Source organism: Lactuca saligna, chromosome 8 (assembly GCF_052625555.1).
Source record: "Lactuca saligna cultivar CGN05327 chromosome 8, ASM5262555v1, whole genome shotgun sequence".
Taxonomy (NCBI): Eukaryota; Viridiplantae; Streptophyta; class Magnoliopsida; order Asterales; family Asteraceae; genus Lactuca; species Lactuca saligna.
The window spans coordinates 97,557,100-97,570,873 of NC_136424.1; the positions used below are offsets into that span (position 1 = coordinate 97,557,100).

At 34.2% G+C, this 13,774-nt stretch overlaps 1 protein-coding gene across 1 annotated transcript; it reads left to right on the plus strand.

The window, feature by feature from the left end:
* Positions 1–241: 241 nt before the first annotated feature.
* On the plus strand, positions 242–2,624 carry LOC145009937 (uncharacterized). Its single transcript, XM_078968549.1, has 5 exons — positions 242–549; positions 649–727; positions 933–1,300; positions 1,737–1,810; positions 2,077–2,624. Exons 1-5 carry the CDS (start codon positions 242–244, stop codon positions 2,622–2,624), a joined length of 1,377 nt encoding a protein of 458 aa, XP_078824675.1.
* The last annotated feature ends 11,150 nt before the right edge of the window (positions 2,625–13,774 follow it).

The following is a 13,774-nucleotide window of genomic DNA, read 5'->3' on the forward strand; positions in this document are numbered from 1 at the left end:
CACTATATCAAGTAATAAGTCCTCCATGCCTAGAACTTCTTGTTGTATTTCCATGTTTACCTGGCATAACAGGCTTGGTCATCCTGCTGATCAGGCTTTAAATGTGCTTAAAAATAAACTTAAATTTAGTAATGTGCCGTTACCTCCTCGTGATGTGTGTTATAAAGCAAAACAGACTAGGGTTTCTTTTCACAATAGTCAACATGTCACTAAGTCTTTATGAGAGGTTATTCACCTAGACATGGGGGGACCATATCGAATAGAGTCTGTTGGAGGTTTCAGGTTTTTCTTGATTGTTGTTGATAACTTCATAAGAGCTACATGGTTTTTTCTTCTTAAGTCTAAAGATGAAGTTTATCAATGTTATGTCACTTTTTTCAAGAAGTTAAAAAATCAATTTCAAGTTAATATTAAAACTATAAGATCTGATAATGGAACTGAATTTTTAAATTCTCGTGTAAAAGTTTTTAATGAAGACAATGGAGTTGTTCATCAAACATCTTGTGTTTACACTCCACAACAGAATGGTGTTGTGGAGAGAAAACATAGGTATATTTTAAATGTAGCTAGATCTCTCATATTCTAGTCAGGAATTCCTTTAAAATACTGGGGATATGCTATTCTTACTTCTGTCTTTCTCATCAACAGGACTCCTTCCTCTGTGTTAAGTGGTTTATCTCCTTATGAATTGGTTTATAAAAGGTGTCCCAACTTTGATAATCTTCATGTTTTTGGATGTTTGTGTTTTTCTACAAATTTAATAATACTGATAAATTTTCTACTAGAGCTGGAAAATATGTTTTTTTTGGGATATTCTTTGGAAAAGAAAGGTTATAAAGTGTTAAGTCTTGACTCAAATTCTATCTTTGTTTCCAGGGATATAAAATTTTATGAGTCTGTGTTTCCATTCAAAATGCAAATTTCTATTTTAGGTAAGACTAATGAAAAACTCTTGTGAGGATGATCCTTTTTCCTATGATGAGCCCACTCAATCTGAATCTTGTTTTGATGAATTTAATAATAATCAGAGATTGGATCATCAATCATATGGTACTAGTTCACCTCATAAGCTGAATAGAACAAATGTTGCACAAGATAGTTCAAATACTACCTTTGGTTTAGGGGAGTCCTTTGTGCCTCTGTCTGTTGGGTCTGGTACTGATATTGTTGATATGGCTGAGGAACCTATTCAGTCTAATTCTGAGTCCCTTGATTCTCAGTCGATTGGTCTCACACGCACTAGGAGAGAATTTCGTCTTCCTACTAAATTTAGTGATTATGTCATAGAAGGGAAATACAAGTAGGGAATTGAAAAAATGCTTAACTATTCTTCTTTTTATAATGAGTCTAAATGTTTTGTTTATAATCTGGATAAATCTTTAGAACCACAATCTTATTATGAAGCTTCTCTTAATCTTGAATGGGTTGAGGCTATAAATCAAGAAATGGAGGCTTTATATAGGAATAATACTTGGATTATAGCAAATCAACCAAAAAATAAAAAAACCCATTGGTTGTCATTGGATTTACAAAATAAAATAGAAAGATAATGGGAAAATAGATAGATATAAAGCCCGTCTTGTAGCTAAAGGCTGCAATCAAAGGGAAGGGGTTGACTATGAGGAGACCTTTAGTCCTATAGCCAAAATTGTAACAATTCGTGTTATTATTACTATTGTTGTTAATTTTGGATGGAATCTTTATCAATTTGATGTTAATAATGTGTTTTTTTATAGTTCTTTAGAAGAAGATGTGTATATGATATTGCCTCCAGGATATCATACTGAAAATGATAATAGAGTTAGAAATTGTTAAAATCTCTATATGGTTTAAAGTGGGCTCCACGAAAGTGGAATGAAAAATTAAGTGATTCTTTGATAACTTTTGGTTTTAAACAAAGTCTTAATGATTATTCTATGTTTGTTAAAAGTGTTAGAGATTCAGTAGTTATTTTGTTAGTATATTTTGATGATATTATAATTACTAGTAATAGTGAAGTTGAAATTAATAAAATAAAATATTTTCTTAAAACTCATTTTCTTATAAAATAGTTATGAAAACTAAAATATTTGTTAGATATAAAAGTTGTAGAAGTTCCTAATGGGGTTTGTTTGTCTCAAAGAAAATATTGCTTGGAGTTACATCATGAGTTTGAAATGTTAGGGTGTAAACCTGTAAAGACCCCTCTTGAGTTAAATTTTGTTGTCAATGATCATAATAGTGTTTTGCTTGAAAATGTTAAAGAGTTTCAGAAACTTATTGGAAAGCTTATCTATTTGACTATTACCAAACCAGATATTGTTTATTCTGTCCAGGTATTAAGTCAATATATGCATAAGCCTAGCAAGTGTCATTTGCAAATTGCTTTGAGGTTGTTCAGGTATCTTAAACATAATCCTGGAATGGGTGTTTCATATGCTAAGTATGGGTCTGATTCTCTTCATCTGAGGGGTTTTTCAGATGCAGATAGGGCTAAAAGATTGTTTTCTTGGAAATTGGTTAGTGGTTATGTTGTTTATTTTGGTAGTTCTCCAATTTCATGGAGAAGTAAAAACATTCCACAATTTCTCGATCTTCTACTGAGTCTGAATACAGAGCTCTTGGAACTCTTTCATGTGATTTAATATGGGTTTTGAAAGTGTTGTGTGATATAAGATTAAAAAATATGGTTCCTATGAGCATTTTTTGTGATAATGAGTCAGCAATTAAAATTGCTCTTAACCCTCTTTTTCATGATAAGACAAAGCATTTTGAAATAGATGTTTACTTTATAAGAGACAAATTTTCAAAAAGTGTTATAAAATTGGTTAAGATTAGTTCTACTAATCAGGTTGCTGATATTTTAACTAAATTTCTTTCTTCTTCTCAACATGGTATTTTGTGTGAAAAATTGTGTTTATTTGATCCTTTTTCAAATTAGTTGTGTTTTCAAAATGCTTAGTTTGAGAGGTGGTGTTAAAATTAATAAGGTTTATATTTTGTCAAACTAAAATTTTGAAGTTGAGGGCGTATTTTTGTTTAGTTGCTTATTTGAAGGGTGCATGTTGTCATTTGGTTATTTCACAAATGGGTTTGTACGCGAGTCTTTGAGTCATCTTTGACTCGACTATATATTGGTGTTATGAGTTGTTCCAGGTTCACTACTCAAATATTTTTTCACAGAGCTTCTTTCTGTCTCGTTCACACAGTTCATATTAGTTAGGGTTTCTATCTGTTAATCGTTCTTGTTGAAATTCTTTCTCAGATGGTTGTAGATTAGGATGCATGATTCATTGTGAGAGTAGTGTAGGTTTATTGTAGTGAGGTTTATGTGTATGTTGATGTAAACCTTTTGACTCTAAATCTCCTAATGATATAAGGGTTGATGATGTTGGGAAAGTTTTGTGTTCAAAGTTTTTTCAGATTTTTTTCTATGTGAATTATTTAACTGATTCATGTGTAAAGTATGTTTATATCTAAAGTTTGTTGTTATTTAAAGTAGGCACTTTGTTTTGTAAGTTTGTTGCTACTATATAATAATGATGTTATTATTTTAGCAAGTTGCCATGTAAAGTTTTGATATGGAATTCGTATAAGGTGTTATTGTTAAAAGTATATTGACAAAATTGTAAGCAGGGGCGGACTCAAAAAATTTTCGAAAAGGAGGCAATAATAATTTTTTAATGGGGGGCAAAAAAAAATTCACGAGTCAAAATATGTTATTTTGAAAAGGACAAAAAAATTATTTTCTAAAAAAACATATTTTTTTAATTATTTTTTTTGTTGATATAACTATAACTATTACTATGAAATTGTGTAAGCATGTTGTTATTAAAAAGAGATTGACTATATTGTGAGTATGATATTGTTGTCTTACTCATGTTGCTATAATATTTATGTGTGCTGTTATATGTAAAGTTTTGATATGAATTTTGTATAAGTTGTTGCTTTTTAAAGTAGATTGATTATATTGTGAGTATGTTACTATTATACGTTGTTATTATAGGTAAAGTTTTGTAAGTATGTTATATATGTTGTTATTTTATGTAAAGTTTTGATATTGAATTTCTTAGTATGTTACTATTATTGGAAGTATTAGAATGCAATTGATGTAGGTATTTTAAAATTGGTTATCTACATTACTACGATTATGATGCAATATTTTTTTAAATATACTCACTCTGGCACAAAATTATACTTCATCTTTTCTTTTTGGTTTGTCCTAAAAGACAAAACTGCAAAAATGGTCCATGTGGTGTCTCATTTTATGTGGTTACGGTCCAAACGTTTCAAAAGTTGTAAATTTGGTCATTTTCAAGAAGTTTTGTTGCGATTTTGGTCCCTCTCCGTTAAGTTCCTTAAAATGACAATTTTACCCTCAGGGACCATTTTCACAGTTTTGTCTTTTACTATACCATAAGAACCATTTTTGCATACATTCTTTTTTATTTTAATGAAGTATTATATATTAATAGATATTATTTTTAATATATAATAGTATATATTAATAAATATTTTTTATTGGATTATTAATTTATTTTAGTTAATTTAAAAAAAAAAAAAAAAAGACAAAACTTCAAAAATGATCCCTGTGGTTTCCGAAAATATCAAGTTTAATCCTTAAGTTTAAAAAACCTCATAGATGGTCCCTGTGGTTTCAAAACTTTTAATGTTTAGTCCTTCCGCCTAACTCCGTCAGCTTTCTACCGTTAAGTGAGGGGTATTTTCATCATTTTAATATATGGGGACCATTTATGAGGTTTTCTCTTATTATCTTAATTTTTTATTAAAAAAAAAAGAAAAAATGAAATAAATTTGATATATATCTCTCTCCCCTTTCCTTTTCTCTCGTCGTCGATGATCACAAATCGACGATGGGTCAAGAAGTTTCTTAAATCCTCCAGGAAACCACTGTTGGCCATCTTTATAACTCCTTCCAAAACCCCTTGTTACTTTTTTGTTAAGTTCATAATTTGTTCAAATACCTTCTTGTTTCCCAATTCCAAACCCTAATTTCTTAATTTCGAGTCAAATAGCCGGAAGGTTACTCAGATTTCTCTAAGATGTGGAACCAACAAGCATTTGGGAAGTTTGATGCGGAGTCGGGAACAAGCGGAGTGCTGTATCCAATGATGTTGGAGTCGCCTGAACTCCGGTGGTCATTCATTCGGAAGATATACTCTATTGTCGCCATACAGTTACTTCTTACCATCACTGTCAGTGTCGTCGTTGTCTCTTATCATCCCATTCTCACTTTCATGACAATAACCACCGGTGGATTGGTTTGTTATATTGTTCTGATCATCGCACCATTCCTAAGTAAGTTCTCGATTTCTTTGTAATATATGTATTTTTTTGTTTAAATTGTGCGAGCATGAATCGATGAGGTTTTTCTGTTATAATTTTCTTGGATCCTTATTATGGTTTGCTTCTATCAATCGTCAATTGTCACACCCTCAAACCAGAACGGCGGAAACGTTCGAGGGCGGAGGACGTCATATTCAGTATCATAACAGTTCATAGAAAGGAAAGTACACATCCACCATATATATTAAGTTTTTCAAATATTTACATAATTGTATTCGTTACATGATCAAAAGATAAATACATAAACATCTTTCAAAAGAAGTAATTAACGTCAGCACGTTAATCCCCAAAAGTTGATCTCCAAACCTGCTTAGCGGTTCCCTGAGAATACAAGTTATTTCAAAGAAAAAGTGTCAACAATTAAGTTGGTGAGTTCATAAGTAGTGTTTTGAGAAAATGTACGCCATTCGAAAGTTCGTGTATGTTTTCCAGAAAACGCAGTATTTCAAATGTAAAGAGCTATGATTCGTTGTGTTGACAATGAATGTATTAGATCCAGAAAATCCCATATTTTCCCTAATGGTTGAGATACGAACTGTTGTGTTTTCCAAGAAAAACCCTTATTTTCTTATAAAAGTATGAAATGCATATGAATGTTCGTGTTATAAGTTGTAAGTAATTGCACCAGGAAAATTCCTTATTTTCCTATTAGTTGTTTGGTTTGTATCCAGGAAAAACCCTTATTTTCCTAACATAACTAGTAGTCTCTAAGACCGAAAATCGCAAGCAACCGACATGCTTAAAAGTTGTAGCATAGTTTTAATAGCTACTCGTTCATAAAAGCATAATACCGTATTAATTGTACATCCGGTGAGTTTTATAACCATACTAAACATAATATGCCTGTAGCGACGTTCTTCAGGCGTCGTAGCGTTATGACAAACTGTCACCCCAAAGGACGGACTGTAGCTAACAGTCAGGGCGCGGGATCATGACTTCCCGTATAGATCTATACACATTTTACACGTTCTCCGAACGGGAGACTCTGGTTATAGACAGGACTTGCAGCATTACTTTCTAATAAAGAAAAGTAACGTTTGAAGATATACACGTCTCATGGATTCTCAACTAAGCCTGTATTAAAGTGATAGTTTTTGTATGAAAAGTTTATCCTTTTTCACAATGTTTGACAAAGCATAAATCATAAGTTTTTAGAATGTATAAAATGACTTAACAATGAAAGGTACTTTGAAATCATTATATACTTTGCGTAAGTCTAATGCACACAAAGTATGACAAGAGTTTTCACATAGTAGTAATAAATCACAAGTGATTCATTTGATAAAAACGAGTAAAGTGAAAATTTTAATGTAGAAGACAAGTTTGTAAACAAAACCTATATATGTATATGGTTATATATATGCATAAGTTTTAAAAGATGATTTGGTATGTTTCGTAATTGTTGTTCATATTCTTACGTTTTTATTAGAAACTTTGCATGAAATAATCCTTAAGTTTGATACTAAAGACCTTTTTGTACTTATCACTTTTGTAAAAATGGTAATTAAACATATTTAAATGATTGTGTTTTAACTTCCTTAATGTATAAACATTGCTCAAAAATGTTAGAAGGTGTTAATAAATCTATAAACCACTTTTGACAGTTTTACCCTTTACTGTCCCTGTTTTTAGAAAGCTCATAGAAAAATCATCGTAAGTCAAAAACTGAATCCGTCACCTCTGAGAGTTTCTAAAATGAGTCTCCTTTGTTCCTAATTTTTATTATGATTTTTAGTGGTCTCAAACTAGTGTGAAAATGAACATCTTCACAGATTGGTCCGAAATCACTTCTGAAATGACAGGCAGTTTTATAAAAATCGCCATAAATTGTAGAAAAATTGTATGAACGCGTGCGAGTAGTCATTAGAAAGGTATAAACTTGAACTATTTGCATATTGTACAGTTTTGAAATATATTAAGTTTAAGATGGTCAAAACAGTCCGTGAACAGGACTCAACTTTTCTGTAGAAAGCTGTCATTTAAATTTAAGTTATGTTTAGTGTTCTAACTTGTATTCCCCCCCTTAAAACTTGAAGAAAACATGAAAATGTAGGGGTATGAACTCATCTTATGTGAATACTTGAAGAATGGAAGGTTGAAGATGAACTTTTGGTTGTTGGTTTGATGCTCCAAAACAGCCACTCTTTTGGCTATGTTGCTGTCACGAAAATTTCACAGCAAAAGAGCAAGAAAAAGGGTAGTTTACTCACTGTTTTGAATCAATAATTTTGAGTATCGAAACAAGTAACTTCCAGGGGTATTTGGTGGTAAAAATATCAAGCAAAAGGAAGGTGTAGATGGGTGAAATGGTGGCTGAAACACAAAAGGGACAACAACCCTTTAGTTCATGGTTTTGATGGCTTTGGAAGGAAGTTCTTGTGCTTGAAAATGAGATGAAGGTTGAGAGAAATTCCCTGGAGTATTTGCTAGTCAAATGAGGGTAAAATGAAGATGAAATTTCGTGATTATGAAGGAGAAAAGAGTGGAAGAGGATAAGGGGACAAAACCTAGACTAGCTTGTGATGGGATGTGAGTTTAAGTGATGTGATCTTATCTAGCCACTTGCTTGGGTGGTTGTCTAGAGATAGAGTTAGTTAACTAACTAACTACTAGTTATTTAGTTAGTTAGGAGTTCTAGTTAAGGAGAGGTAAGGTCTTAATCTTGAAAATTAGAAGAGAGATTAATAAGCATTCTTAGTAAAATGTCTTAAGTGATTAAGCACTTATTAGTTAAGTTGGCACTTATCTCCACCAATTCTCTTATCTTAATTGATTCAGACATCATAAAACTTACATGAAATCCCTTTAATTCATGACTCATAACTAGTCATTCACTAGATAATAATACATATATACAAATACATACATGTATACTTAGTATAAAATAACAATGTAGTTTTTGTGTATTTGAACTTTAATGTTTATGTTTTATTCTTTTTATTCAAAAACACTTAAATACATTTTAATTATACCTTATAATAATTCATTTTATATTTTAATTTATTTAAATATAAAATTTATTAAGAAATGTATAATTTCGTGACATTTAACCGGTTAACCATATCGTTAAATACGTTTTGTCACTTTGGTTCGTATATTTGTCAAATTTAGATCCTTCACATCTATTAAGCAAACGTTTTACATAGAACCTAACTTAATTATCAACTAGAGACATGTTGATACAAAAATTAAGTTTGTTGCGTTTAAATGATGTTATATGCTAATTTCACAAACCGGTGATGGTTCGTAGTCATACATCATAACGAAATTATCGTTAGTTACTTTTTTTATATTTCACAAGAACTTATCTAAATAAAAGAGGTTAAATGCTTTCAACCATTCTTGATAAAATACTCATATTGTTTAATAATCAAAACATAGCATCGTACGATTGTTCCTATTTTTACCAATTGTTACATTCTCCCCCCGTTAAAAGAATTTCGCCCCGAAATTCAACTTGTAGACGGGATATCACTAAACAATTGGGGGTGTTTTTTTTATTTGATTCTCGCGTTCCCTAGTGAATTCAGGTCCTCGCTTGGCATTCCAACGGTCCTTCACTATGGGTATGCGGCTTTGTTTCGTCCTTTTGACCTCCTGATCCATGATTTCCACCGGTTCTTTGATGAAGTTTAGACTCCCGTTGATTTAAATTTCATCCAGTGGAATAACAAGAGTCTCATCAGACAAGTTCTTCTTCCGATCCTGGGATGCCTTCAATCATTCACGGGTAAGAACAATCTTCTCTATAGTTTCTCGTATGATCTAGGGGCTGGTGAGAGTGTTGTTAAGAACTTCCCTGTTAGCTATTTGTGTGTTACCTACCTCATCCCATCAAAGAGGTGATCTACACTTGCTTCTGCAGAGAGCTTCGAATGACGTGACCTTGATGTTAATGTAATAGTTGATGTTGTATAAGGATTCGATGAATGGTTCTTCCTCTTTGTCTTTCAGTTTGAGGGTGATAAAAAGGATTTCTTTAACGACTATTAAAAAAACGAGGCTAATCGCATGTCCCTTATCCAAAATGATAGATAGTGGTATACTATGCAGTCTCGCAATCTTCTTGTGATATGCCCGTGTCAGCTTTTCTATTTTTCTTTGTAGCCTTGGTCGGTAGAAAGTGTGTGGGTTTGGTTGATTTGTCTACGATTGCTCAAGTGGTAGCATGTCCATCCACTGTCTTGGGTAACTTGTCATGGAGTTCATGGTATGACTCATAACTGATTCATCTATCATCTCTTTGTGTTTATAAGTTGTATATAATTAATATTGAAAAGACAGTCGAATCGGTGATTCTATTCTAAGCCCACATCCAAACAAGGAAAAGGATTTAAAGCGAAATTACCAACCCTAAGTCCGTAGAATCTTAATTATATAGGGCTCCAATACTTGCGGGCAGGCGTGAGTGCTTATGGTCCATTTGTTCCTCTTGTTCCTTTATGAAACTAGATCCTAATGTGCGTGTTTCAGCGGACCTTCATTACTCCGCCTATCACTTCGACCGATCGGGATCGTGCGGTTTTGGGTTTATTTACTTATGTTCTTCTAAATGTTAGCATATTCACTCGATGAATTAGGGCAGCTATGTTTTGAAGTTCATGGTTTTGATTCACTGCTAGTTTCTGAGCTTGGATTTGACTTGTTGTAAGCGTGGTATTTCTAGATGATCTGTTGGGGGATACTACGGTAAGGTTGTAAAGATTCCTCATATGAGTACTTCGGGGTTTTGGAACTAGAAACCAATTGGTGTTTTGTGCCGGGTTTGTCATTATGAATCGATCGTGTCTCAATAGTCGATGTTTAAAGTGAAAGGGTCTTTTATAACACATGGAACTGGTATGGGTAGGGCCACACCAATCCACGTCGAATGCCGATGTCGGTACTTCTCATTGTAAGGCGCTTGTTAGTGGGATAGTGAAATATACATATATGTTTTTAGTGCTTTTTAGTCTATCTCTATTATTACTGCTATGAAGGTTTTGTTGAATGATTGGGGGTGTTTGTTCGAGTAGATTTCTAACTTGTGACTCACGGAACTCCCCTGCGTCCCTACTATCAATTGGAATATATGCAAATAAGTTATCGTGGAGAAACGTACCCAGAATAGTCGTGGGGTTTGCAATAGACTCCCCTTGGCCCATTGCGAATACTCGGCCTCCTTCACCAGCATTCATGACGTTTGACTCCGGGCAGTCCCTTCGGAAGTGTCCTGTTACTCTGCACTCATAACACGCACGGTCTACTCCTACATTTGTGGCTGGAGCAGTTGGTTGGGCTAGTTCTCTACAGTAGCGTACGGTGTGTCCCTTTCTATTGCACCTAACGCAATGCATTTCACGGCAGGATCTGTGATGATGAAAGTTGCATCGGTTGCACATAGGCTGGTTGTCGTTGTACGACCTTTTCGGTGTAGGAGTATGGTTTGTTGATTGCTTTTTGGCGTTTCCTTGAGTTGATTTGCCTCCCTTCTTGCTCCAGGGTTGTTGTTTCATGTTCTTGTGTTCGCACCTTGCGGTATTCTTATAGGTAGCTACTGGTAGGTGGCTTCGATTGTTTCTTTGATTAGAATTTTTGATATCGTTTCCTTCCCTGCTTGAGTTGACAGAGTTATTGTATGCTATAATGGCTGCCACTGTGGCTATAACTGTAGCTTGCAAAGTGGCGGTGTCCAATTGTAGGAATGGGGTTGCGTTGGTAAGTTGGTTATTTCCAGTCCTTGCTGCGCCGCTAACGTTTGCTTGAGACAGTGCAGTTGTTACTGCCGCAGCGATAGCAGATTGCACTATGTTGGGGTCATATTGAGGAGGTGGTGGTGGGGTTGCGTTTCTATGTGTTGATCTACGAGGAGACATTGTTCTGATAAGGAAATAACAAGAAGAACTATAAGTTTTAATGATTCGAAATTCGCGCATTAGTGATTTGTTATATCAGAAGTTTGGTTTACCCCTGAATAGGGTTTTGAGTTTGACTCATAAGGAGAGTAGATAAACTCGTGAATTGGAGGGGTATGCAAAGGGTTTAATAAAGGAAATACATCATATATTATAAAACATGGTGCATTATATTTTGTAGTTAGGAAAATTTGACCTATCTAAAGGTTTCCGATTACAAGGTTAAGAAAAGTAAGGACTTTATCCGAGGTCTTATGCTATGACAAAATTTTGGAAGTAAGACAGGTATTATTTGTTGCGCAAGCTGGCTACATGGGCCTTAGATTACGCCAACTGACACTCCATCTCGAGCATACGTAGTTCATGTCTTGCCTGGCGTGCCCAAAGTTCTATCACTTCGGTTAGAGTTGCCGTTAGCTCTCTCTACAACGCTTCATTTCGATTTACGATTCTCCCGTGAGATAATCCTAACTATCGGATGCGAACTGTGTTGACTCCAGTGTTCGCATCATTTTCCTCAGTTTGATGGATGGTCGTCCGTCCTTGCTCACCAATGTGAGAAATCCGACGAACCAATATAGGAAGGGCTCTGTCTGCTGAGCCTCCCTCGTTTAGGTTGTAGAAGCTTCGGTCTCCGTTGAATGGAAGGGGTTGATCCTATTCGCGGCTCCACCTATCCAGGTTAGTTGCTCAAAGGGGCGTCGAGCCATGAAATTTCGGTCGAGGATTAGGATTTTGAATTGGAGCCGTTAAGGGTAGGTTATTGTTCTCTGGATCTGAGTCTGATTCTTCTTACATTCCTTCTTCAGGATCATTCTCTATCCCTTCTCCATTACCATGGTTGGGGTAGTAGGGGTCACCGGGGTGATGGAATCCAGCCATTTGAGTCTATACGAGAATAGGGTTAAGAATGGACTATAAGCTAAAGCACATGGAATTTACTCTTAAGTTTAATGGTTGAAGGCACTCGAATACTCCCTTAGTATTCTTTAATGATATGCTTTTGGTAAGTTTTAAATTTGTTGTCCATTGCAGACACTCCTTGGCATACGTTAGTCGGCTCTTGGACAAATATAGTTGATCAGGCTATATTCTTCCCAGTTCCGATTACATGTCCCAAGGCATACCCGCACTGCACAACTTATTTATAATACTTCTACATTGTTTTAATTATGATACTGACCATGTTATTAATATGGAATAAATGCATGCCTACTTTACAAAAACTAAATAAATTTAATTTTAAAAGTATGACTCTTACTCGGAGTGTTTTTGCCCAGTTGTGTTTATAGTTGTATACCAAAAATGGTTTTGATATACTTAATTCACTATAAACAATGCTCTGATACCAATCTGTCACACCCTCAAACCAGAACGGTGGAAACGTTCGAGGGCGGAGGACGTCATATTCAGTATCATAACAGTTCATAGAAAGGAAAGTACACATCCACCATATATATTAAGTTTTTCAAATGTTTACATAATTTTATTCGTTACATGATCAAAAGATAAATACATAAACATCTTTCAAAAGAAGTAATTAACGTCAGCACGTTAATCCCCAAAAGTTGATCTCCAAACCTGCTTAGCGGTTCCCTGAGAATACAAGTTATTTCAAAGAAAAAGTGTCAATAATTAAGTTGGTGAGTTCATAAGTAGTGTTTTGAGAAAATGTACGCCATTCGAAAGTTCGTGTATGTTTTCCAGAAAACGCAGTATTTCAAATGTAAAGAGTTATGATTCGTTGTGTTGACAATGAATATATTAGATCCAGAAAATCCCATATTTTCCCTAATGGTTGAGATACGAACTGTTGTGTTTTCCAAGAAAAACCCTTATTTTCTTATAAAAGTATGAAATGCATATGAATGTTCGTGTTATAAGTTGTAAGTAATTGCACCAGGAAAATTCCTTATTTTCCTATTAGTTGTTTGGTTTGTATCCAGGAAAAACCCTTATTTTCCTAACATAACTAGCAGCCTCTAAGACCGAAAATCGCAAGCAACCGACATGCTTAAAAGTTGTAGCATAGTTTTAATAGCTACTCGTTCATAAAAGCATAATACCGTATTAATTGTATATCTGGTGAGTTTTATAACCATACTAAACATAATATGCCTATAGCGACGTTCTTCAGGCGTCGTAGCGTTATGACAAACTGTCACCCCAAAGGACGGACTGTAGCTAACAGTCGGGGTGCGGGATCATGACTTCCCGTATAGATCTATACACATTTTACACGTTCTCCGAACGGGAGACTCTGGTTATAGACAAGACTTGCAGCATTACCTTATAATAAAGAAAAGTAACGTTTGAAGATCTACACGTCTCATGGATTCTCAACTAAGCCTGTATTAAAGTGATAGTTTTTGTATACAAAGTTTATCCTTTTTCACAATGTTTGACAAAGCATAAATCATAAGTTTTTAGAATGTATAAAACGACTTAACAATGAAAGGTACTTTGAAATCATTATATACTTTGCGTAAGTCTAATGCACACAAAGTATGACAAGAGTTTTCACATAGTAGTAA